This window comes from Heptranchias perlo, chromosome 28 (genome assembly GCF_035084215.1).
Source record: "Heptranchias perlo isolate sHepPer1 chromosome 28, sHepPer1.hap1, whole genome shotgun sequence".
Taxonomy (NCBI): Eukaryota; Metazoa; Chordata; class Chondrichthyes; order Hexanchiformes; family Hexanchidae; genus Heptranchias; species Heptranchias perlo.
Genome location: NC_090352.1, coordinates 36,352,979 through 36,380,140, shown reverse-complemented (window position 1 = coordinate 36,380,140; position 27,162 = coordinate 36,352,979). Strand labels below are relative to the sequence as shown.

At 41.5% G+C, this 27,162-nt stretch overlaps 1 protein-coding gene across 5 annotated transcripts in view; it reads right to left on the bottom strand.

Annotated features, from left to right (window-relative positions):
* The window catches only part of med13a (mediator complex subunit 13a), a 153,158-nt gene that overhangs the window by 124,305 nt on the left and 1,691 nt on the right, over window positions 1-27,162 (bottom strand). Inside the window, exons 2-4 of one of the 5 annotated variants that reach the window (XM_068008495.1) lie at window positions 25,112-25,186; window positions 12,799-12,893; window positions 8,572-8,683 (exon numbers count right to left, since the gene is read on the bottom strand). In XM_068008495.1, coding sequence (XP_067864596.1) covers window positions 8,572-8,646 — 75 coding nt within the window. In that variant the 5' untranslated portion in view covers window positions 8,647-8,683; window positions 12,799-12,893; window positions 25,112-25,186. Of the gene's footprint in view, window positions 1-8,571; window positions 8,908-12,798; window positions 12,894-24,297; window positions 24,365-24,634; window positions 24,801-25,111; window positions 25,267-27,162 lie in introns of those variants that run through there. The other 4 variants (XM_068008496.1, XM_068008494.1, XM_068008497.1 and 1 more) reach the window with 4 other exon arrangements.

Sequence of the window (27,162 nt, the reverse complement as noted above, 5' to 3'; positions counted from 1 at the left end):
ATGTCCTGGTGTGACTTTGGGTGGCAATCCCCTTCAGCACATCTGCTCCACAATACAGGTCTCAACATCCATCATCTCAGTTTGATTAGCCTATCTTTTTTGTAAGATTATTTCATACCAAACCCAGCCCGGACTATAAACATCAAAACTCAAATTGTATAGCAAATGTGCAGACGGTGCTCTCGTTTCCCACTTCTCTCATCTCACCCCACCCACAAACCCCGCCCCCCCCCCCACCCCGACCACCAGCTGCCACTCCAGCATATCTGCTCTCACTCACTGTTACATGAAAAGCAGAAGTTTATAGAAAAGCCCCATTCAAAAGACCACCTTAGAACCTCCAGTACAGATTTTATCCAGGTATAGGGGACCTCCAACAAATTAAATTACAAGGCATTAGTCAGCTCTCGGCCTCCTTATTTCAATTGAAAATATACTAACATTTATCATAATTACTGCACATAGACAATATATGGACAAAACACTTGGACCACACACAAATCATTCAAAAACAGTGAAGAGAATTCCACTACAAAACTAAAATGATAGAAATCACCATTTTAAAAAAAAAGGAACTACAGAATCGATTAATGCAGTTCATTAGTTAAAAATTTCTTTCACTTAAAATCCAAAAAATTTAGCCTGAAAACTAACAGGCAAGTACGAGTTTGCCACAAACTTGGATTTCCTCCCAGAAGCTCACTCACTTGGCTTATGCGTCATACGTGCTAACATGTAAAGACTTCCATGATGTTTTAACTGCGCAAAAGCAATTTTAAATTGAAACTGAAAAAGTACTTTCGAGAAATTCGCCCTGCATCAAGAGTTCTGGAATTCATCATTCAACTAAACGCAGAAAAAATGCTGACAAACCCACCAGTGAGTTTGATCTTCACTTGCCCCATTTACACTGTATCCCCTTCTGTCTGTACAAACTTATTCACACTTCATGCATATGTAACTTCAATCACTTTCCATCACCATGGTCTGGCTACAGTAGGTCCCAAGAACAAGCCACCTGCCTCATGCAAGATCTATTCTCCAACAGACACAATAATAACTCAATCACTGTGCCCGTCTCAACATCATATCAACTGCTGCTGCTCACTATTTCCGAAATACCATTTCACATAAACTTAAAATTTGTCAACATGGCAAGTAGCCCCATAACAATCTGCCAATGTGGTGGTGATGGTGGAGGTGGAAGCGTTCAATGCCTGCAATTCCTCACAGTGCAGGTTCCTGATCTCTGCCCCTTATTAATCAGCACCCTACTGGGACACAAAAATACAAGAGTTGTATCATGCCACACTCACTTCCTAACAGCCACAATTCTCAAAAGGCATGGATGCAGGTCAACTATCTGCTCCTTTGGCCAGTGACTGAAATGGTAAAATAAGGAAAAAGAATTTTTTTTAAAAAAAACTTCTAAACTAATGCAAACCCCTGTGGAATTCTGAGATTTAAATTTCAGGTTTAAGAATATGAACATAGTTATTCAATTTACATATGTAATATATTGAATTATTAATGATGTATTAATTTATACTGGAAGTTAGCAAATAAATATACAATAATGGTTCTGCAGCATATTACATTGTTCTAATGACTGAGAATGGCCAAAACTTGCACTAGTTTTTTTTTAAATGATAATTGCAATACCTAAAGTTTTTAGGCCAGTTCTTTTAATACAAAACTTGTTCAAACTATTACAGAAATACTAAGACAGACAACAGGGCACCACAGTAGCAAGTCCTTTCAGGAGTTTACAAAACACTAATCTAAACTATAAAACTTTTTTTAAATATAACACTTGAATCCAAACAATAATTAGCTAATCCAAATTAAAGCTTCAAACTACATGTTAACTAAAACATCAATGTCCAAACCTTCACCCCTTTTAAAAAGCCACCAACCCACCTGTTCAACCAAGCTTTTGGCCACCCCTCCCATTATCTCCTCCTTTGGCTCGGCACCCATTTTTTTTTCTGATTATGCCTCTGTGCAGTTCAAGATGTTTTTCTAGGTTAAAAGGTGCTATATAAATGCAAGTCGTTCTTGTACATAAACTTTCAATCTTACTCTCCCAAATAAACTGGTCTTTTGCTGTCTCTGTTCATTTTAAAAGATTAGTTCACATGAAGAGGGAAAGGAAGTACTTTCAGTGCACAGTATTTTCCTTTTTTCCCCCCACTCCCCACCCCTCCCTTCACCCCTACATTAGGCTAACAGAGTTCAAAAACTTCACTTAAGTGGTAAGGAAAGTCATTATTTTTAATCTATAACGAGCACCCTCTCCACAGACATGAACAGCTGATACTTTAGATCAGGTGACTACTGCAAACATTCCATAGAAACTAGGGACAAAGACAAGTGAAAGATACAAATAGGTGTTATGGCTGCCTTTTGGGGAAATAACTGGTATCGCCACTGAAACAACAGTGCTTCACTCCTGCATGAAGAATCCCATCCCCACTTTATTCAAATACAGTGTTACTCAGCCAGGCCCACATGAAAGTACAGGGCACAAATTAAACCAACTATTGCTACTGCAGCAAGACAGACTTAAGTTTTATTTTGTGGAAGACTAAGATTTATTTGGGTGGGGAAGGAAAGGAAAACAGAATAAGGAAGAGACATTAAACGCACTGAAAATACAACCCCCTTCCAAGTAATGTTCTCGTTTACTGGTGCTAAATTCATGCCATTTATCCAAAATCCAACATGTAATCTCGGCATACTACAACTGTTAGCAGAGATTTCCGCATCATTATTTATCTTTTTTTAAAAACAAAATACTCAAAAACACAGCACTGTAGCCACATTAAAAGAAAGGAAATCAACCAGTTAATTCTGGGGAGATTAGGCACCATCCATTGCAGTACTTGTACAGGATATTTGTATCTTGATTCAGAGAGAACCAGTTAACTCCCCAGGCCAGCCAAAATACCTTGCATCCCTTCAAACTAACTATGCTCCTGCAAGAATTTCATTAGAAGCACCCATTAAGAAGTTCTTTGCCATTATTAAAATACACACGCAGCCTGCTGCACACTGCATTCTCCTTGCACTCAAATGATCATTTGCAACCAGCTCGTCTCAAAACTATTCCTCTGCACATTGAGGTCACAGGACGATGGATCGCCATGGGAATTAGCTACATTAAAAAGGTCTGAATAGCTCTCATGGTGGCTCAATGGGTAAATCCACTTATTAATGTTGGTAAGGTGCCTTTACATTACAAGAGTGCACTCTACCTCTAACAGATGCACTCCATAGTGTAAACACCACAAGTTAAAGAAACAAATGCCAACTTTAGGTGTCAGTCTTGGGTCAGTTGGTAGCATTCTCACTCTGAATCAGGTGGTCAGGTTAAAGCCCCACTCCAGGACTTAACTGTCGGCCTAGATTATGTGCTCAAGTGCAATGCTGAGAGAATGCTGAATTGTCGGAGGCGTTGACTTTCAGGTGAGACATTAAATTGAGGCCTCATCTGCCTGGTCGAGTGGACGCAAAAGATCCCATGGCACTACTTGAAGAGCATCAAGGGAGGGCTCCCGGTGTTCTAGCCAACATTTACCCTTCAACCATCAGCAAAAACAGATCAACTGGTCATTCATCTCAATGCCATTCAAGGGACTTTGCCACATTTGCCTACCAATCAGTGACTACACTTCAAAAGTAATTAACTGTGTAGTGTTTTAGGATGTATACATTCAAGTTCATTCTTTAAGAACACGATAGGGCCACCGGTTTCAGAAATGTAAAACACGGGAAACCAGTCCTCCCATTCTTTGGGTCTCCATAGTAACAACTGAGCCCAGAACACCTCAAGACCAGCTCCTACACAGAATGTAAAAGGGTGAGTGTGGTGCACAAAGGTCTCTCTCAAAACAGGACGTAATGTTTAAGTACAAAATAAAAGCATCTATATACAGATGAAGTTTCATCACTGCTCTGTGCCAAGTGAGCAAATCTCAGCCACTGCAGCAACAGAAGTATTACAATTGGTCTTAGTGCCTCCAAGTGGAAAAACAAAAAATTAAGCAGGGTTCCCATTACACAACACTCTCCAGCAACCACTATGGAAAGTGCATGTGTTGACATGAGGTGGGTGAGGAAAGGACTAGGCTTGGCTATGATGCTTGCAATATCAAACAGTTCATCAATATTCACTGCCTAAGCTCATGAGTGAGCAAAGTACAGGAGCTGCTAACAACTGCATACCCATGCAGCTGCAAGGGTCACCAACTTCAAAAGAGAGTAGGGGAGAAGGAAAAGGAGAATTTAAATCAAAGTACATTACACTGTAAGCTTTCCCAATGGGTCAGCAAGTAAAAGGCATATGGATCAAGAAGTTTCTGGTAGGGGACACTACAAATGGCTTTAGCATCCCAAGCTTGTGCAGGGGACGGGGATGGGAAATAGCAAGGGTTCCTATTCTAGATGGCTAATCAACAACCTTGAATCATACATACGATAGGGTCAGGGTCGAATATAGGCATGATGCCTCCTCCTTGTCAAGTATCCTGCCAAAGCTCACCATCAAGGCTCGCATGAATGACGAACAGTTTTATTTGAAAATCACAAGCTTTCGGAGGCTTTCTCCTTCGTCAGGTGAGTGAGGGATTCCATGGAAGGTACCAGAGACTTGCCAGATATATGCGGTACCTTCCATGGAATCCCACACTCACCTGACGAAGGAGAAAGCCTCCGAAAGCTTGTGATTTTCAAATAAAACTGTTGGACTATAACCTGGTGTTGTAAGATTCCTTACATTTGTCCACCCCAGTCCATCACCGGCATCTCCACATCATGAATGACGACCACTTGGACAAAGTGCCGAGACCTACACCCATGGAACCGCACCTCAACAAGGAATCAACACCTTCAGAAGGAGTGGTGAGTAAACTGGTGAGAAAAATGACACTTAGAATAGAATATTAAATCAGAAGCTGTCCATTAGTGGATTTATTTTACTCATCAGAAAACCTCAATTCAACTGCACTTGCTGTGCTTGTGAATTTGGAGCATTTTCTATTTGTGAAATAAAACCAACAACATAGCACTACCAGTACAATATCCTCTACATTACTACACTTCCGGCAAAGAACCGTCCTACTAGAAAGACCAGGGATCAAGATCAAGCATAACAATCATACACAGCCAATCCCACAGACCAAGAATGGCAGAACTGAAAGGACAGACATCAGTTTATTTTCCTCCAAATTCTATATGCGCACTCAGTATCATTGTTGTTTCTGTTAAGGGGAAAGGAGAGTCGGGGGGAAGCGCTATTTTTTTCCAAAGAACTCCCCCCCGCTTTATATTAAGTGCTTGTTTTTTTTTAAAATTAAATTTTTTAAACCAGAACAGAGCTGCCCAGTTAGATCTTCTCATTATTAGGCTGCTCTGATATCACTACTGGGCAGCAGTCCCATGCATCCCAGAGTGGCTCCACTGAAACCAATGGCAGAAAGGGGTAGCCCACAACCTGGGACTGGCCAGAGAGCCAATGCCAACCCCAGAGACCCAAAGCACTGGCTGGGCATGCTCAGCACCCAGGAGGTAACTGGGTTTCCTGGACTTAAGTGGCTTGCAAGTTTAAAATCAATTGTTTTCAATGCAGCCACTCCAGGATATTTCATCAGTGATAGCACAACCGCAAGTACAGCAGGTCTGGCAAGTCTCTGGTCAGAAAGTATGTGTATGCATGTAATTATTTATAACAAGCTGTATACCTCCTAGACTCCCCCTTTAAGAATATAGCAGTTATACTATCACCAAGCAAAGCAAAGCAATATCGTGAAGCATGACGTTCTTCACAGCTTTCATTCCAGAATTCAGAATCAAACTGCTACTACTGGAAGAGATTGATTACTGAAAGACTACTCTTCAGTTAACAACAGGAAATGTAGAACAGCCTGGTAGAGTGGAGGACAAGCACATATCTCAGCTTAAGTCGCAGCTCCCCTAATGGCCTATTAGACAAAGTTACCACCCCAATGCGGTGCTAAGCGATACAAATCTGAATGTTCGATCCTTGGTCTGTGTTGATATCAGCTGGGCCAGCAAAGGCGCTGCTAAAAATTGGACTTAGTGATACTGGACTAGGAAGGGGGCAAAAAGTCATGGTTCACACTCTTGACTGCCATCTATTAATCCCTTACTGGAAATTGTACACAAGTTAAGATAGGGTTGGGCTTGGCTGTGATGGCCCCCAGATGAATAGTTCACTGTCTACATGTAGATGAAGAATGGCTATTTGGGTGAAGTAACAGAGGGTAGCCAGCATCTGTGGAGCCAAACCCCATCAAGAGTCAGTGCCATTAGAAAAAGGAAATTAACAAAAAAGGAAAAATTACATAACACCTTATTTTTTTTTTAAAAACAGGCTGTACCACTATACAACCATAAATGTTGAGAACAAGCCTGTTCTAGACATCTACTCTAGATCAAGTAACTTATTACTATTCTAAAATATATTGGCACTTAGGGACACAATCTTTCTCCAAGCTAACACTAGATCTTCAAAATATTATTAATTGATTTTGTCTGGACCTTGTGGCAAACTAATACAGGAAATAAAAACAAAAGCACCCACATCCCAACCAGAAGATCACAGGTTCCAGTGTCAGTTCAACAGCCTGCTTGAATCCTCCTCCTGTGTTTGGTAATATTTGTCAACCAAACTGCAAGATGAAGCACCAAACTGAAGACATTTTCTCATATGTTGTTGGGGGGCAGGGGGTGAGAAGAGGGGAACAGGACAGAGGAAGAACTAATGTTGATCTCACTCCATTTGATCATATCTCCTGCCAGATACCAAGGAAAGCTACAGCAGTCATGAAGTCTGCAACTCAGATTATTCTTGTTATCTCAGCGAGAGGAGGAGTCACAGCAATGAGAGTTCCTCAAAGGATGAGGTGTGTGTGTGTGTGAGAGTGAGTGAGAGGGAGACAGAAAAATTGGATCATTTTAAAATTTAACACCAATTCTACTTTTCTGGCTCTTAAACTGCACTGGTCACTTTTCACCACAGCACTTGTTCCTTGAAATTTGAAATAGGGCAAAGTCCATTTTATTTTCCATGGTCCATTTTCAAATTTTTTACAATCCATGCATTTTTCAATTTAAAAAATAAAATACTAAATAGCAGCAACTGTAATGAGTGTAACTGTAACCATTTTTAGAAGACAACTGGGCAGCCATATTAAGAATCTGAGGCTTAAAAAAAACTTTAGTTTAAAAAAAGATGTTAAAGATCATTTACAACTCCCATATGACCAAAGGAAAACACTGGCTCTGGAACTTTCCATTTCGCCACCACCTTCCTTTATATACAATGTTAATAAATGCAAACATACGATATGTGCAAGTTTTGTCAGCCATGGAGGAATGCACTGGCCAAATTTGTTCGATTACAATCAACAAGCTTGCTTTCCAAAATAACTTCTTTTTTAAAAAAGTGTTCATTTCACACTACTGAACTTCTGCTGCCTTGCTCAAGAAAAAAAAAGTACCTTCCACCCAATACATTTAGAAATACAATCCAAGTGACCTTTGACAACTTCCCTTCACTTTGTGAATTAAAAAAGATTTTCCATTCCTCAGAAAAAAAGTTACACACCCAAGAAAATAACCCCCCCCCCCCACCATTACATTAAAAGTCTGAGGCACTTGAATTTTTCTCTCCTCAGCCGATCAGAGTTCTCATTTTGAAACTGGTTGCTTATCTCTTCTTTTTGCTTTTCTCTGGGGTTTTCAAACACACTTCCCTTTTACGACGCAGTTACTCTCTTCGCCTCCGGAGAGAAAGGGGGGGGGGGGGAAGCAAAAAATAGACTGCATTCTATATGGAGCCCTTCATTATAATCATCATCAATTACATTAAAAAAACTTAAGATGTCTTGAGATAAAACGACTGCCTTGGAGCCTATCGTAGTTTTGATGTTTTTTAAAACGATATTTCACTCCCCCTCCTGTTTCGTTTCTTAAAATACCGTTTCGATTTTGACTGGAAAATGGCAACTAAAATGACCACAGATTAAAAAGAGATAATTTTTTTTTAAAGTACAAAGCAGATATTTGTTTTTTAAAAAAAGGCGACCTTCATCAGAAGTCTAACATGGCAAGAAAAAAAGAGGCAAAGTAGCCTTTTATTTGAGGGTAGTTAAGAGTTTACATTTGGCCTAAAATATGCTGGTTATTTAAAAAAATAAACACTTTCCTCATACATTTACTGGAATTTTCACCTCAAGACATTCACCAAACGTATGCAAGTTATACATTTAATAAGCATTAACAGGAAAATCAATCTTATTAAGGAAAGTGATTTTTTTTTTAAAAAGTATACGGTTTTTGAAGTTTTAAAAATGATTTGTTTGGATCTGGTCTGTAATTCTTCCCCATTTTATATTAGAAATATATATATATATTTATAAATGATTACAGGTTTTTTTTAAACCAACCCCCCCCCCCCCCCCCCACAACTATCTCTCTCCCCACTACGCCTGAGTAAAAAGGCCGCGGTTTGAAAATGGCTGCGCGACGGCCGCTTCAATCACTCACCAGAGAGAAGAGATTCGAATAGCAATCCTCCAAACTGGCCCCGTTCGCCACCCAGCAGCCGGACGAACTCATCATCACGATCCCAGCATCGTCGACGAAGATTTAACGCGCACTTCGAAAGGGAAAGGGGAAATACACAAAGAAAAATAAAAGTCTCCCCTCAAGAAAATTCCCTCAAATATGTTTTCCACATGAAAGCTGAGGTGTTTTATTTAGTTGTCCTTTGGTTGTTTTTTTTTCCCTTCTTCTCCTTTCTCTTCCCCCCCCCCCCCCTCCTCCTCCTCTCAGAGAGAGGAACGAGGTGAAGGCATCTGTCTCCTCGCTTCCTTCCCTCCCTCCCTCCCCCCCCCCCCCCCTGGTTACTCGCCTCTCTTTCGGCGATTCGGGTTTGTGTTCAGTCCCTTCCTTTAATGGGAGACTCAGTCCCAGACTTAATGGCGGAGGCCCGTCACGTGATTCGATGGCCCTCCCGCCGCCACTTGGGGCGCGATGGAGCGCAGGACAAATTCATACATTTTCCCCACTGGTGGCCACTTGGGGCGCAATGGAGCGCAGGCCAAATACACACAGCCAAGATATACAATGTACTTTTTAATTATTTTCTTTCTCTAACTTGCTGTTTCCCATTTTAGCCACTAATAGGATGCATGTAGTTTTTTTTCCTTCCTCCTTTCCCATTTCCAGATATCGTCTCTGTTCGGAACTCAACTTTACTCACAAAATATTCTCACACTCCAGATACATCCACGAAGTGAAGTACTCGGAAATGTACTCTATCTAAATGGAAGAATTTCTTTCTAACGCTGACATTAGGAGAGATACAAGATTTACACAAATTACAAACCCACTAAGCAGATAAAATGTTTTCAAAATCAGGTTATATTTAAATCAAAAACTATTCCACTCATCAATGCCACTCAATGAGTGACAGTGACACATCAGAGCTGCAACTATCAATGTATTTTTTTTTAATTCAACCCGATTTTATATGCTGCTCCAAGAAATTAAACATTACTTTGCAGTCTGCCACATTTGATCATAATTCTCCAATATTTTCCCCGTACCATTTTTCTTATTTCTTCTTGCAATTTACTCCCATAATTCTTCCCCTTTTAAGTTTACTTAGAAACCTTCAGGAAGCAATTCTTTCATTAAACGTTTTTTTTGAGACAAGAACTTTTTGTAATTTGTCATAATGACATACTGTAATGTATAAATGATGCAACAATCTGTTTTGATGTGACAAACATGGTCTTCCTTTTGTAAACTAGTTCTTTAATGTCACTGTCCAAAAGTGTTTGTAAACAAAGTGAGAAGGCTGAGAGGCAGGGAGCTTGTGCAAACATTGACACACGGCAAGGAATCCCTTGCAAATACTGACCAACTCCAAGAAAACCCCTATCCTAACATTAAAGACAGTATTAGCTAACCAAAAGGAAAACAGTGCTATTACAGAGAACTTTTTTTGCTTTTAATATAGAAATAGAAACATTAGTAAGTCAACAAATACAGAAAAACAACCTATAGAATGCAGAATTCTTGAGATACTGCACTCATCATGGGCTATAATATGCCTGGCCTCAGCCCAAGAGAAATCTGAAGAGCTCAGACTCCCTATAATCCCATCGGGCCCACAGACCCAGTCAGAAAGCCTACATTTTATATTTACAAGTCAGCAGTTTGTTACTGTTTGTAATTTACACAGAATTTTGCAAAAAAAAGTTTTACTACTTCTTGCACTGTTGCATGGCCAGCCTGCTGAACGTCAATATGTACAGCCAATATGATCTAGATGAATAATAAACTTCATGAGGACATAGGGCACAAAGAAATTGAATCCCATAATAATGATAGAGATTTTATTTGCAGCTATGGATTAGCAATAAAAAAGGACTGTTCAGTATTATATAGATGATGCACAGTGGGAAACTGAAATGTACATGAAAAGATTGCATCACAAATATTATCCTTCCTTTGCAACCCTTGTCCCAAAGTAAAGAGAGATAGGGAGCCGAGCACTTGTAAAGCAGTGTAGAGTTCAGATCGAAGGGAGAGAAATGGGAAAACCTTGGTAGTGTCCAGTTAAATTTGCACTGAATTTTTAAAAAATTCATACAGCTGTCAAAAGAAGTTAGTGAAACAAACAAAATAAGGCAATAGGGGTTATTATTTTTACTTCTTTAATCACAAATATCTATAATCAGGTTATAGTCATACATAACAATTGATTTTTGAAATCACAGCAATATTAACACACACTGATTAGTAGCAACAGTTTTACTGATAAATTTAACACCTGCAAGTTAATTGGTTTCTTTCTATTTACAATGACAAGGAGTACCACACTACATTAAATTGGAAGGACAAATATCATTCCAAGAAGGGGAGTTGGCTAATTATTGTATGGTGCTTTATTGTTTACGACTTACATCAAGCAAAATTATGTTTGAAATATACATTAACTAATCTCAGCTGGGGAGGCAGTAGGAGTGCTACAATTGGCTTCAGTGCCCCAGGGCTAGGGAGAACAACAAACATGTGATTCCTGCTCATTATTATCCAGTAATTGTGGTTCAAAGTGCACTTGTGTGAATATCAGAAAAAAGGACAGGATCAGGCTCAGCTGTGATGCCATCCCCCCCCACCCCTCCCTAATAGTAAAATAGACTGATGACAGTCACTGTCCAGGCTGACATGAAATAACTAACCTTCGGGGGAGATGGGGAGTGGAAAACATTGGTGACAATAAAAAAATGTAAAGATGCAATCTGATTTTAGAATTCCCATAACAAATGAGTCTCATGCTTTAGATTACTTCAGATGGGATATGGTTTATCCACTGTCAAAGAGATACTTTAAAAAGGTAATGGGTAGATTTTAAATTAGGCTGAACAATTTTTTTTCCAATTGTAAACCACTAGCATGGAAAACCTAAATACAGGAATAATGGAAGCTCTGCTTACCCACAATCCCCAACATTCAGAAAGTCCTCTATATCTGAATTGAAAGGAAACAGTCAAGGGAATGAAGTTTTAACTTCTGATAATGGAAGGAACGGGGAGAGAAAATAGGGGCATGTTAAATGCAGATCCTGTGAAAAGCTAAAACAACTAATGCTTTGTCGACGTGTCCGCAGTGAGCCTGCAATCTTGAATTCAGGCAGAAAGTGGTGTGCAATATCTATGTAGCAGTTTTCACTCCACAGTGGAATATTGAACTCCTGTCAACGTGACTGATAGATACTAAGGACACAACCAAGATTGCTCAGGGAAGAAAACAACGTTTATGTTTTCCAACTGAGAACCAGAGCCATAAATGAACATGAATCTGGATCTGCAAGTGTGGTTTGTAGAGTCACCAAACTTGTATGTTAGACCAGATAATCCGTGCTGTCCACAAATTGCTAAAAAGAAAATTGGACACCAGAAGTCTTTGTATCCCCAAATAAAAATCAATTATTCCACTTACTTCTAGTTTTTATGATTATGGGAGGCAGAGGTTAAGGTTTTCAAACAAAAACAGCAGCAGATTATCCTGCCCCGTTTGGTTTTGGATATTGCAAAAGTTGACAACCCACGAAGCTTCCTACAACACTACTTTTGGCTCTTGGTTCTATACCCCTATTTTATATGTAATGCACATGTGTGCATATGCTATGGGCATATACTCAGTTGATTTGCACTTGTACATGTTAGAAGTGATATGATGGCATAAATGTTTTGGTTCTGTTCTTTTTACAGTGTCTCTTATGCCATCTTATTTGAAAAGTACTTGGGTATGCACTTGAAATGCCGTAACCTACAGGGCTAGGGACCAAGTGCTGGAAAGTGGGATTAACCTGGATAGTTCTTTTTCGGCCGGCACGGACATGATTTGCCGAATGGCCTCCTTCTGTGCTGTAACTTTATGATTCTATGTTGTTAGTTTAAAAGACACTTATAGAATGGACATCAGTATTGGAGCTGGATACATGGATGCAGCTGGCATTAAGGGGAGGGAAGAGGTAGAATTTGGTTGCTGGACTGTCTCCAGTTTACACTAATTGACATGAGTCTAAAATGGCACTGGCATGAAGCTTATCCTTGCAGTGGAAGTCATTAAAATTGGCATCAATTTGGAATGTACAATTTAGCTCCACATTGAATGTGAAGCAGATCAGATATTAACCAATACAAATTCTGCTAACACATAAGGCATTGCATTCATATTTTTCAAACATCTGCTCACTTTTCCATTCTCTCTGGTTCTGTTCTTTTTGCGGTGTCTCTTAGCTCTCCCAATCTCTAATGTGTCTTCCTGCTTCAGTCCATGCCCAGGAAGTGCTAGAACAAAAAGGTGACAGGGATAAGGAGAAGAATAGAAAATTCTTTGCATTTTACATTTAAATTCAAAGAATGACAATGACTCTTCGACTAAATCTAAACCGGCAGCAGTATTGCAGAAGTTTGTGTTCCAACACTTTTTCCACCCTTCCTAAATCTTTCTTGAAGGCATGCACCAGTAGCCTATCAGTACAGTACCCAAATGGCCATTCTTTGCTTGTGAGGCTCAATAGCAAGTGTCAGCAGCCACTCCACTGAGAGATTCATAACAAAGGATACTGATTCAAACCTCACCCGATATCTACTCACACCTTCGAGCAGGTGTCACTGTATAGCAAACAGAACACTAGCTGTTTTTTCTCTCCCTAGGCCAAGGATGCTCACTCATACTTCCTCACTTGTATTTATGAAAGTAACTAATTATTGTAATTTTTGCTCCAGTTTTACCTCCTGTTTATTTTCTCTTTCCAACTACACACTTCCATCTTGACTGGTAGGCAACCTGTCCCATGGTCTCAGCCAATGTCATTCTATAAAATATCCTGTGGCTAACAATGTTCCTGTTTCCTTTTAGAGTGTCCAAAGGGCTCAAACAAAATAAGAAACCAAGCAAAACTTGTTCAGTCTTTTAAAAACTGTAGCTAACTTGGTAAAAATCATTAGAATGTCTATACTCTGGACATATACTAGTTCTGTTGCCTCACTCAGTTTTCATCATCCCTTTAAAATGTCAAGTGTCTGTCCTTAATCAGTTCTGACAAAGGGCACTCACCCAAAACCATAACCCACATTTTCTTTCAGGTACTGTGGCATCATTTTAGGAAGATAGGAACAAGAGTAGCCATTCAGCCCCTCGAGCCTGTTTAGTCATTCAATTAGATCATGGCTGATCTGTATCTCAACTCCAATTAGCTGTCTTAGCGCCATATCCTTCACTACCCATACCAAACAAAAATCTACAGATCTCAGTCTTAAAAGTTCCAATTGTCCTAGCATCCACAGCCTTTTTGGGGGGGGGGGGGGGGAAAGGGAAGAGCATTTCAGATTTGTACTACCCTTTGTGTGGAAAAGTGCTTCCCGATTTACTTAAATGGCCTAGCTCTAATTTTAAGATTAAGTCCTGTCGTTGTTGAATCCCCTAGAGGAAATAGGGTAGATACATAGAATCAATCAAATCCTTTTAACATTTTAAACACCTCAATTAGATCACCTCTGAATCTTCTATACTCAAGGGAATTCAGGCCAAGTTGTTCTGATTTAAGATTTCCAGCATTTGCAGTTTTCCCCTCAAACTCATGTACAAGGAATAGAGGACACAAACATGCACCATACCTGATCTTTCTTTTTATCTGTCAAAGAGTGATCTAAACATTGGTTTTAAGCAGGCCTTAAAAGCAGGTTTTAAAACTAACAGCATAACTCAAGAATTTGCCCTTACACTTTTCAGGAGCAACAGATTTATAAATCAGGATTTGTTGGAAACTAAAAATCAACCTTCTTGTGAAGACCCACCATTCACAAATGAAGCGTCAAAGGAATGGACCATTAAGAGACCCAGTCCCAGAAATCTTTTGGCAAAATCTGATCTAGTTAATCCATAACAAGATCCACATCAAGGATATATTAAAACAAAAGGGTTAAAGCTCTTGCATACAATTCAATTAAATATAACTATTGTTTATGCTTTTACATTGGTGCCATTTAATTCAGATTCCAGGAGACCAACTTCCATGAGACAGATCCTGGTGGTTAGGCTATTTACTCCGCTTTTGTATCCCAACAGCAGACTCGTAGATCCATGAGAAACGGGGTCCATGAGACTGCCGCCAAGATAAGGAAACCAGATCTAGCAGCACATGTGGCAGGAGCCAGCTCGCAAGTCTTAATTAAATGGCACCAGTATGAAGATCAGTTTATAACGGTTTAGAGACCAGTTTCCAATCATGGCAATCCTGACAATGTTAAGGAGAGGTTGGATCAATGAGGCTGACATTTTGAAAAGAACTGTAAATTTAAATATATTGGATTGTTATTATTTGAAATAACTGAAGAATTCTTCCTCCCCCCACCCCCCCAGTTTCCATTCTCCAAGGCAGTAACTCTAGTCACTTCTCAGTGGGGGTCACGCAATAACACTGGCTGACTTTTCGCCTAGTTTTATTTATGGTGTAGCGTGCCTTTAGAAAGAGTTATATAAAGTAAAGAGAGTTATAAATTAGAAATAAAAAGTTAAATAAAAATCAAAAATAAAAGCTCCCGAGGAGCTCAGATGTTAAACATTGTGTAAATGAGCAATACAGAGCAGAAAAGTCCCAGGTCTACACAGAGTTGCAGCATCTCAACTGCTCCAGCTACTGGGACACTATAATTCATCTCAGGGTTCCTGGATTTTTTTTTTGGTGGTTGGGGGGTGGGGGGGGGGGGGGGGGGGGGAAGGAAGAAAAGGAGAAGGAGGCCAGTTCTGGTTTAAACTCTGGATCAGTGAAGAAAGAATTTACATTTATGTAGCACTTTTCACAACCCAAGTACTTCACAGCTACTGAAGTACTTTTTTTTTGAAGTGCCATCACTGTTGTAATGTAGAAAAGGTCATTTTGCCCAAAGCAAGGTGCCACAAACAGCAATGACCAGATCATCTGGGTTTTTTTTTAAAAAGTGATGTTGGTTAAGGGATAAATATTAGCCAGGGCACCAGGGAGCACTCCCCTTCTCTTTGAAATAGTGACATGTGATCTTTTACATCCACTTGAGATGGCAGACTCAGTTTAACATCTCATTTGAAAGACGGCATCTGACAGTGCAGCACTAGAGTGCTGCACACTGAGCCACAACTGACCCATATTATGATGTGGAGATGCCGGTGATGGACTGGGGTTGACAATTGTAAACAATTTTACAACACCAAGTTATAGTCCAACGATTTTATTTGAAATTTACAAGCTTTTGGAGGCTTCCTCCTTCCTCAGGTAAATGTCAGAAACTCCTCGAAGCCTACCCATATTATGTGTGAGAACATTGGGAAAGGGCAGGATTGTGCTTGACTGACATCTATCGTAGCGTAGTGTGCTGACAATTGGGCCTAGATGTTCCAATTGGCATTATTTTACCAGCAGTAATCCATTTAAAAAACAGGTTAACATTGATTGGAAAACCTAGGCCCTGCTATTTCAGCCTGCGGATGAACATCACCCAGTTGGGCGAAATACCAGAAGGCAGCTGCCTCCTGTGGAATTGTACCCAATGAGTCAGTGCCTTCAGGAGGCAGGGAAAAAAAAAGGAAAAAATATTTGTATGTTCCATTACATACAGGACTTCAGTTGTGCAAAATTAAGCTTTAAAAAAGTTGTCAAGTCATCTGTACCTAATGGTTTTAATTTTACTGAAATGTTGCCTAGAATTTCTTGACAATTCAGTATATGGCCGGTAGAAAGGAAACTTCAACAGTTACATAGAAATTACAGCACAGAAACAAGCCATTCAGCCCAACAGGTCTATGCCGGTGTTTATGCTACACACAAGCATTCTCCCAACCTACCTCATCTAAGCCTATCAGCATAACCTTCCAATTTGTTTCTCCCTCATGTACTTATCCAGCTTCCCCTTAAATGCATCTATTTGCCTTAGCTATCCATGTGCTGGCAAGTTCCACAATCTAAGCAATCTCTAGATAAAGAAGTTTCTTCTAAATTCCTTATTGGGTTTATTAGTGACCATCGTATGTTTATAACCTAGTTTTGGATTCTGCACAAGTGGAAACATTTTCTCTACATCGACCCTATGACTCCCCTTCATAATTTTAAAGACCTCCATTAGGTCACCCCTCAACCTTCTCTTTTCTAGAGAGCCCCAGCCTGTTCAGTCTCTTGATACTTATAACCTCTCAGTTCTGGTATCATCCTTGTAAATCTTTTTTGCACCCTCTCCAGTGCCAGTACATCCTTTTTGTTATATGGGGACTAGAACTGTGCACAGTACTCCAAGTGTGGTCTAACCAAGGTTCTATACAAGCTTAACACATCTTCTCAATTCTATTCCTCTAGAAAATGAACCCCAGGGCTGTGTTTGCATTTTTTTTATGGCTTAGTCAACTGGTGTTGTTACGTTTAGTGATTGCAATAATTAAAACTGAACAATCTGGACAAACACTGATTTATTTATAGCAAGATATTCAAATAAAAACACCAATATAATCCCAGTTTAAATGGGCTGTGTTTGATAGTCATGTGGATGAACATAAATGGTACATTAATTTCCTCAGCTTCTACACAATGCACCTTTATAGCTTTCCACCTTTTAAACAGAGTTTTTGATGTAGGATGTGGTAAGTAAATCAGCTAGCCAATAAATAAAACTCTGACAGACTACACTCGCCACCTACACAAAAGCACAACTGCAGCAACTTCTTTAAACAAGCAGCTATAGCCATTGATAGTGTAGATGAAAAAAGTAAAAATACACTAGAAGATCTTCCATGCCATTGCTTAATGCTAGTACAGGACCTGAAGTGCAGCTTCCAATATTTACAACAATCCCACTGCAGTCAAAATGCAAAAGGCAGCTGGCCCACCGCTGTAATACAGATAAGTGTACTGAAGCAATATATCACCTGACTAACACAGAGTACAAATACAACACATTGTGCTGATAGCAAAAGATACAGCCCTTAAAGATACAGGGCAGAACTTTCAACTTTTGGTGGGGGTGTAAAACAAACAGTAGTGGATCGACTGCCCGTTATACACTGTCCGATTTTCTGTTCATTGAAGTCAATGAAACCACTTTGCAAGACTGTTTTAAGATGCAAGTAGCTGGTTTATTGCCTACCTTTTCCCAAAGCTTTGTCACCCAGTTCTTTAAACCTATATTAAAAAAATCGTGGGGGTGAATTTTCCTGGAGGTTTATCCTGTTTGCCCTAACTCCAGCTTTAAAAAAAGGCAGATTTGCTCCATCGTTAGAGAACATAAATGCAACACATAATGTGGTACTGAAGCACACAGGCGCCAGGTTCTATTCCTGATCAGTGTTGAGTTAGGCAATTTCAGCCAAGTCGGTGGTGGAGCACCACAGTTGCTGTTCCCCCACCAAACCTAGGTAGAGTGGGTTGCAGGGGAAGCCAGTGTTCCCACTTCCGCTCACTATCCAGCAAACCTCATGTCAGGTGAGAGCAGAGTCAGGCAATAGCCATCATCCCTTCTCTCCGACAGTCAAAGAATCAGCCACTCATTCCAAAGTTCATACATGGCCACTTTGGGAAGATACCGAAGGACTGCAGACACTCATGTAAGTGCATAGTAGCATGGATCACCACTTTAAGGAAAGAAAATTTGGAGGTGGGAGCAAAAGCCAGTTTCATCCTCAATCGATAATGATTCTCCCAGGCTAACAAGTAGGCATTTTATCAAATACAAGCCTTAAAACAATGAAGCAAGTACAACTACTGAGAAGACAAACAAATCCAGCAATACATACTCTCAAGAAGAGAGGCAAGTGACTGAAAGGTTTGTAGGTCTGGATTCCAGCTGCGAGTTCAAGAGTTAGGTCGTGCCAATCCAGAATCAACAGAAAATGTTAACCATATTATTCAATCCAAATCGGGGAGGACACCAACTCCAGTAACACATACTGTGGTTACTGGTTATGAAGATAACACAGCTCAGCTGTCTGATATTAAACGGAGGAAACCCAGTGTGGTTTAAGTCACATTGTCAGAAGTCGAACAGAATTCTGCTGACGAGTAACCTTAAGTCCCATGTTCTTTATGGAATTGCAGGACTAATAGTTTTGTGGCTCCATCAGAACTGTAACAGCTGCCATTAGCCAGATTACAACCTCAGTAACAAGTTTAATTTGCAATATGACCTTGAAATGAACTTTATTGACAAAAGGAAAAACTGTCAGATAACAATACCTGTCCACACAGCTTTTTACTGGCTGTTTCCTTTAGTCACTGTTGCTTAGAGAGAAGGATCACTATTTTGTGTGTGACTGGTGCATGTTCTCTATTTAGGCTTACATTTAGGCAAATATGTAAATCATTTCACTATTTTGAAGTTTATTAGAATAGTAATCTAATTGGGTACAGTATTAAGGAAAACAAGTTACATAGCAAGTTATCCACTACCTGAAAGAATGGTGGAAGCAGATTCAGTAGTAACTTTCCAAAGGGAATTGGATATATACTTGAAAAGGAACAATTTGCAGGGCTTTGGGGAAAGAGCAGGAGTGCTGGGAGTGCACAGAGCTCAGAGGGGTGAGGTTTGGGGCAGCAGCTATATGTAAATGGATTCTACAGTGTAAAGTCAGGGATGCCCAGAAAAATTTTTTACACTGGACTCCCCCATTTACCACCTGCACTGAGCAAATGAAGCAATGCTCAGCATTCCAACAGCAATATGGGTTTGGGCCTTAATTTAAATACATTTGGGAGCTTTAGTGAGCCTTGCCCACAGCTTGTGCACAGGCTCCAAGCACCAGGAGCACTTATGCCCACAGAGAGTCACAGAACAAATCAGGTGCATGGCAGCACTGAGGCATTCATTGCCAATAGAATGGGGATCCAGTGCTTCAGGGCAACAGGTGCTGTTATTAGCCTCCTAGTATATGACTAGGAATAACAGAAGTCAAGGTCTAGAAGGTCAGTTATCAAACCTCCTAGTTACAGAATAGAAAGCAAGAAATGAGTGACTGTAGAGGGATTTTAAAAACTTGGCAGCTTCTATTCTGGCTACCAAAGATTACAAAAAAAATTGATTCTATAGCTTACAGTCAGGCAAGGGGACAATAATTGTGTAGCAATTTTCTTAAAGATGGTCATATACAGACTAGAAATGTGGGAAAATCAATAATTGAACTCGTATTTTTCTTTTTCTTCCTTCCCTCCCCCCCCAAAACAAAACAGCTACTCCAGTTATGCTCAAAAACAAAATACTGCAGATGCTGGCAATCTGAAATAAAAAATAGAAAATGTTGGATATCCTCACCAAGTCAGGCGGCATCTGTGGAAGGGTTCTTGAACTGACACATTGGGCTAGATTTTCGCACCCCTGGGCGGCGGCGGACTGCGAAAAATCGGGGATTCCCGGGGCGGGTCTGGAGCCCGGCTCCAACCCGCCCACTTCTGGGTTCCCCAGTGACGCGCTGACATGCGCGCGCAGTCCCCGCATGTGGGACTCCCGCCAGCAATTAAAGCCGGCGGGGTGCCACTTAAAGTACTTAAACAGGTACGAGGTCGTTTACAGACCTGATATTTTAGGAGGGGTGGGATTTTGAAATGAACTGAGACTGTTTCCCGTACTGGGGGAAAACACTCCCAGTTCAAATGGACGTGTTGCAGCCATTGGCCTGTGGCAGCTGCAAAGGTCCATTTTGGGGGGGGGGGGGGGGGGGGGGGACACGGACCCTCACTCATAGTCCAAAGTGACAGTGGCCTCCTGCAAAGTTTGGCCTCCACCACTCTCCTAACAATAAAATTCACCAACTTGCACACTTACTCCAGTGTCCAGACACATTTACCTACCTTGCGGACCCCCTCAAATGTACATCTTCCGGATGGGGACCGCCGTAGCTGCAGTCATGACCTCCTCGGAGGACGAACAACATCACCAGCCTCGCCGGCCACCTCTGACACGTGGAGCTCCACAACAGTGCTCGACACATCCACCTGCACAGCAGGAGGGAGGGCAACCGCAGAGAGAGATGCGTCGCAGAGGGCTCTACCCACGCCACAGGGTCTACAGACCGAAGCTTAGCTTCCTGGACCTCTGAGCAGCAGTGCACACGGAGGCTCAGAGTCACTCGACATGTAGTCGTGAACATCTGCAGCCTCCTTCATGCCGAGCTGCTCCCGGCTGGCCCGAGCACCATCTTACCTGTCACTGTCAAAGTCACCACTGCCCTCAACAACTTCTCCTTTGCATCCTTCCAGGGTGCCACCGGTGACATCACCGACGTCTCAGTTGTCTGCATAAGAGAGCCCTGCAAATACACCTACACCCACTCTGCAGTGACCCAATGGGTGGCATCAAGTGTCTGTGTTCATGATGAACTCCATGAAAGGGACCTATTCCACAAGCCAGTCAAGAATGGACAAGATGTGGCAGTAGTGGTGATAATATTTATTGTGCATGTGGCAGAAAAAATATAAATAAAAAACATGAGAAATAGTCAGACACCCTTGTGCATTCCCTTTGTGCTCACAAAACCTTTGCCTTGCGTTTCCGGGAACCCCTACGTGGTGCTACCCCTGTGGCTTCAGCAGAGGTAGTAGCAGGTTGCTCGTCCATGCCCTGACTGATTTAGATGCTTTGGGCCGACACCCTCTGGGTTTCAGTGCCCGTGAGGGCCCCTCCAAAGACTGCTCTACCTGCACTTGTGCAGGGGCAGACTCGGCCACATGGAGAGGTGGCAGCATTGTGGATACTGGTTGAGAGGGGTGGGGCAACGGGTGAGATGTGGGAGCACTTTGAGTGGCGTCACCATGTCCCCTTTCACCATCATCCCTCTCGTGGCCCAGGCCCACATCACTCCTTCCACCCTGCTGGACGGCAGTTTGGAGGGCTTGAGAGAGGCCTTGGAAGGCCACTTGTAAAGGCAGCAGAATGTTGCTCACCCTGAATCCGAACAGCCGTTGTCAGGGCCTGAACGGACTCATCGTTGAGCCATGCTTGACGCTCAGTGGAGGCTAGCCTTTCCTCCATCGCAGACATTCCCGCACCACTATCTCAGAGATGCCTTCACGTCCCTGCGACACTATCTCGGAGATACCCTCCTGTACCTGTGCCACCATTCCCCTCACACAGGAGTTGGACTCCTCCATCCTCTGCGCGATTGTGGAGAGTGCGGGTGGCACCTGTTCCAGTACCTCGGCAATGTGCTGCTGCCCCTCAACGACTCTCCTTTTCACGGCTGGCCCCTAGGGCTCAGCATGTGGGTCCAGCTGAGCAGAGCCTGGAGAAGAGTGCTCCCACCAACACAGACTCTCCATGGCTGCCCCGGCCACCAGGGTCTGCTCATGCTCACTTGTGTGCGGTGACTCACCATGTGCAAGCCCAACTAAGGGAGGACGGGGACCCACCAAGGTATGTGTATTGGCGCTGGTGGATGCATGGCTGAGATGTGACGATCACCCTCCATGGGCACGGCACTCGCAGATGGGCCTGCAAGAGAACAGAAAGCAATATTAGGCATGTGGACAAATGTTGAGGTGCTGCAGATGCCAAGATCATTCGCTATCATAAGTGCTGAGTGTTAGCTTTCTGTCACCGGCCACTTGTGCAATCCCAGCCTCAGCATCTGCCACGGACGGGCACTCCAGTGTGCGGCTGATCTCCAATGCCTGCTGCTCTGTTAGTGCCACCTGGTGTGGCGGGCCCCCTCCGGTCCTTGCCCTCTCCTGGGCATTCTGGCATCTCTTCTCCTATCAAGGCAAAACACAGAGGCGTGATTGAGTGATGGTTGCATGGTGACCCGCTGCATGCATTGGTGTGGGTGGGGTTGAGCGTGAGGGAGCGTGTGCAACATAGCCATGAGATTGTATGAGGATTGGGTTGCGTGATAGTGTTCGAATGGGAACAGGGGCGGTGAGTACGTGCAGGCAAGGTGGGGATGATAGTTGAGTGGATGTGAGGAGTGATACGAGAGCGTTGTGGTGGCAGTGCAGAAGGGGTTGTGTGGAGGTGATGTGGAAGACGGAGTGTGGGAGAATGCACACGTATACTCACTTTGGCTGACCTGGTTAGGTCATGAAATCTCTTCTGCACTGGACCCAGGTTCGTGGCACATTGCCGCTGCTGGTGACCTCCTCGGCCACCTCCCGCCAGGCCTTCTTAGTGGTGGAGGGAGGGCACTTCCTCCCATCAGATGGGAAAAGGATTTCCCTCCTCCTCCCCTAAATCCAGCAGCAGCTGGAGTGAGGAGTCCGAAAATCTTGAGGCAACCTTCCCTCTGGCCTGCTCCATGGTTCAGAATTGGTTGTTTGCTGCAGGAGGAGCATTGGTGGACTGCCCCTATAAATAGGGCTCCTCCAGCTGACAGACTTGGCTGCGCATGCACAGTCTGCCCGCTGCGCAGCTTTCCAGCGCGAAACCTGGACGCACAGGTAAGTGGCTCCAATTAGCCTGCGATTCCATGCTGAGCACACTGATTTCACCGAGCGCGTTACTCATGCGCCCGCTCGACCCCCCCCACCCTCCTAATATCGGGCCCATTAACTCTTTCTCGGTCTACAGATGCTGCCTGACTTGCTGAGTATTTCCAGCATTTTCTGTTTTTACTCCTGTTATGCTGTTCTTCAGAGATCAACAGCAGCCTTTGAACACCAAGAACACATGATTAAACAGATAAGGAAAGACTAAAAAGGATTATATATTAAAAAAGATAGTCACAGCACTGGTGCCAACAACTTTCACTGGTAATAATGCTTTTAAAAAGTGACACATTAGCAGTCTTGGCAACTGGGCCAAGAATATAATCTCCAAGTTTGTTTATCATAGTATTTTATTACAGCACCTTCCTTATTTAATAATGCTCAAAGGGACTCCTTTGGAATTAATTTTACATACATACACATCTATAATCACAAGTTCCTAGTGTATAGCATTGCCAGATCATGATCAGACTTTTACTACAATACTTTCCCACAGATTAGCTGCATTTCTTGTGTTTTTTCAAATGCACATTTCACTGTTAATCAACAAAAGTAAAAACACACCAAGAAAAGCATAGAAACCATTATGATATTTAATTAGTGAAAACCAGCATACCTTTTAACCCCAAGAGCCACTCACACAATAGGCTCCATACATTGCCAAGCTAATCACTATCAATGCATGAGAAACTCTATTCTAACAGTTTTGCTTCACACATTCTGTATTATCCCACTTTTGGGATCACACCTACATTGGGTCATGTACATTCTCTTTAATCCACTGTTAAGGACAAAGACAAAACTGAAATGTTTATTAAATGGGGCATTCATACAACCTGCTGTTAAGGGCAAAAACTACAATCACTTGTTGAACACAATAGATCAAGGAAAACACTTAAAGGGTTGCACAGCAATTTAAAACACAGAATCTCTACCTTTTATTCACACACACACTCCAGTAAATTACTGCCCTCTTATTTTCTTGCCTGTATCTGAACACAACTCAATTTTCCTTTTGCATGGGAATCTAGTTTTTCCACACTACTCACTGACACTGTATGCTGGACCAATACAAAGATTTTTTTTCCTTCCAAACATGAGCATTCTGAACTATTTTCATTCAATAGCCAAGAACAGCCAATTGTAAATCATTCTGAAACCTTTTTTAAAATTTCACATCTGTACTTGCTAAACTCCACTGGCTCCTCAAGGTGTTTATCCTCACTTTCAAATCCCTTCATGGCCTCACCCCATCCTACCTCAGCAATCTCCTGCAGTCGTACATCTCTGCATACAGCCTGTACCACCGATATCCCACTTGCACTACTCTACCATTGGAGGCTGGTTCAGTCATTATGTTGGCATCCACTCAAACTCCCTCCCCAAATCCCTTCACCTTACCATCTCCTGCTTTCAAAAGTTTCCTACAGTGAACAAGTACCCCTCATATCAGGATGGCTAACACTTGTATCACCTCTTCAGGTTCTCAACACCAATTCAACCTAATCAACTAAAGCACATCACACCTGCACACTTTTATTATTGGGAGGGAAGAAAAAAAAAACACACACACCTCTCCTCCCTGAAAGTATTTACCTGAGGAAGGAGGTAGCCTCCGAAAGCTTGTGAATTTAAAATAAAATTGCTGGACTATAACTTGGTGTTGTAAAATTGTTTACAATTGTCAACCCCAGTCCATCACCAGCATCTCCACACCCTGAAAGTATACCACTGAGCTGAGACATTAGCTTTTATAAATCCCTTGCTTGTTTACTTAATCAGAGCCACCTGAGATTACTTATTGGGAGCCAAGCTGGTCGTCACCATCCACTCCCCATGGTCCTAGTGCCCTATAGTTTGGTAGTGCATGTACACTTCATCACACTACTAAACCTCTTCACAACCAGCCTTTAGTTCTTCCACCCTACAACAACAACTTGCATTTATGTAGCGTCTTTAAGGTAGAAAAATGTCCCAAGGCCCTTCACACAGGCATAATCAGATGAAAATCAATGCTGAGCCTAAAAAAGGAGATATTAGGAGCAATGACTAAAAGCTTGGTCAAACTCTAACCTTTTTTTTCCCGCTTTGTCCATTCTGCTCAGCATCCAATGTTTTCCCCTGTAAAATGCTTTCTGTACATGAGCACTTTTAGAAATGTAAATTGTTATTATTTAAAAATCAAATACACACAGTTACACACATGAACAAAAGGTGGTCACAATTAGTTTGAAAGTAACAGGGTTTCAACAGTAAAGCATTCCAGTGTAACTGTAATTTCAAAACTCCCATTATACTACAAACAACTTATCATTTATTACAAATAAAAGCTTTCTATTTTAAATATATGTTGGCTATTTTCTTTTATTGATTTCACTAGCAGTGATGTTGGATAAGTAAAAAATAACATAATGAATCCTTGACAACAAGATTATGCCTTGAAGCTGTAAAAATAAATACAGCTTTAATGCAAGGCAAACATCTTTATTACATAATCCCCAACTGTAATTCATTTGCTCCTTACAACTGAATGCATAAAATACACTGAGATTTTCACTTATTAGGGACCACCCTAAACCCTGGGGAGAATTTAACTTCGTACTATATGTAATATGATAATGACATGAGGTTTCTATCCACTCTTATACAAAGAGTCACAGATAACAATAAATGCTGCATTAATGTCACAATGAGCATAAAATTAACAAGCCTCAAGTAAAGCTTGAGTTTAGGAGAATTATTTCCCATTTTTCAAATGTGTGAAATAGACCCCTGGATAAAATAGTTAACATTGTGTCAACCTTTAAAAACAGGAATTGTATTGAAAGTTATAAAGCTATGTTAAGATATAATTAACTGCTGTGTGGAACATGGTGGTTGTGAGCTGATGGAAGCATAATGCCATGGAAGGCAGCTTATCGAGGGTGTACAGTATAGAATTTAAGATTAGATAGTCTAGACTTTTGCTTGATTTGCCTTTGGGTAGCAGGGAGAACCTTTCTGCAGGAGATCAAATGAATAGGGTAGAATCCATGACAAAGCAGATTGTATTTAGTCTATGGAAAGAATGGGCTTGTTGGACTGAATGGCCTTTTCTCATTCTGTGTTTTCTTATGATCTTCTCAAAAGGAGTTTTTCCTTGGACAGTGCCCAATGGGAACTGGGTTGAGCACCACTTCCCCCCAGTTCCAATTATACACCTTTTCAGAATTGAAATATGTATTCATACCGAAGATTAGATTGTTCAGTACAGTTTCCATAACAAAATACAGCCAGATTTTACAAACGGGTTTTGTTGGATTAGACACTAGCCTTTCACTTCTGGGACCTCGACTCAAATCCAGCCCAGACTGATGGGATGGAAGTCTCTTATGTCTTCAAGGATCCTATGTATACTGAACTGGGGGGAGGGGTGCTCAACCCAGTTCCCATTGGGCACTGTCCAAGGAAAAACTCCTGTTGAGAAGATCATAAGAAAACACAGAATGAGAAAAGGCCATTCAATCCAACAAGCCCATTCTTTCCATAGACTAAATACAATCTGCCTTGTCATGGATTCTACCCTATACATTTGATCTCCTGCAGAAAGGTTCTCCCTGCTACCCAAAGGCAAATCAAGCAAAAGTCTAGACTATCTAATCTTAAATTCTATACTGTACACCCTCGATAAGCTGCTTTCCATGGCATTATGCTTCCATCAGCTCACAACCACCATGTTCCACACAACAGTTAATTATATCTTAACATAGCTTTATAACTTTCAATACAATTCCTGTTTTTAAAGGTTGACACAATGTTAACTATTTTATCCAGGGGTCTATTTCACACATTTGAAAAATGGGAAAATAATTCTTCGAAACTCAAGCTTTATTTGAGGCTTGTTAACTTTATGTTATTGTTGTAAACAATTTTACAACACCAAGTTATAGTCCAGCAATTTTATTTTAAATTCACAAGCTTTCGGAGGCTTCCTCCTTCCTCAGGTGAACGTTGTTGGAAATCAGCAATTTTATTTTAAATTCACAAGCTTTCGGAGGCTTCCTCCTTCCTCAGGTGAACGTTGTTGGAAATCAGCAATTTTATTTTAAATTCACAAGCTTTCGGAGGCTTCCTCCTTCCTCAGG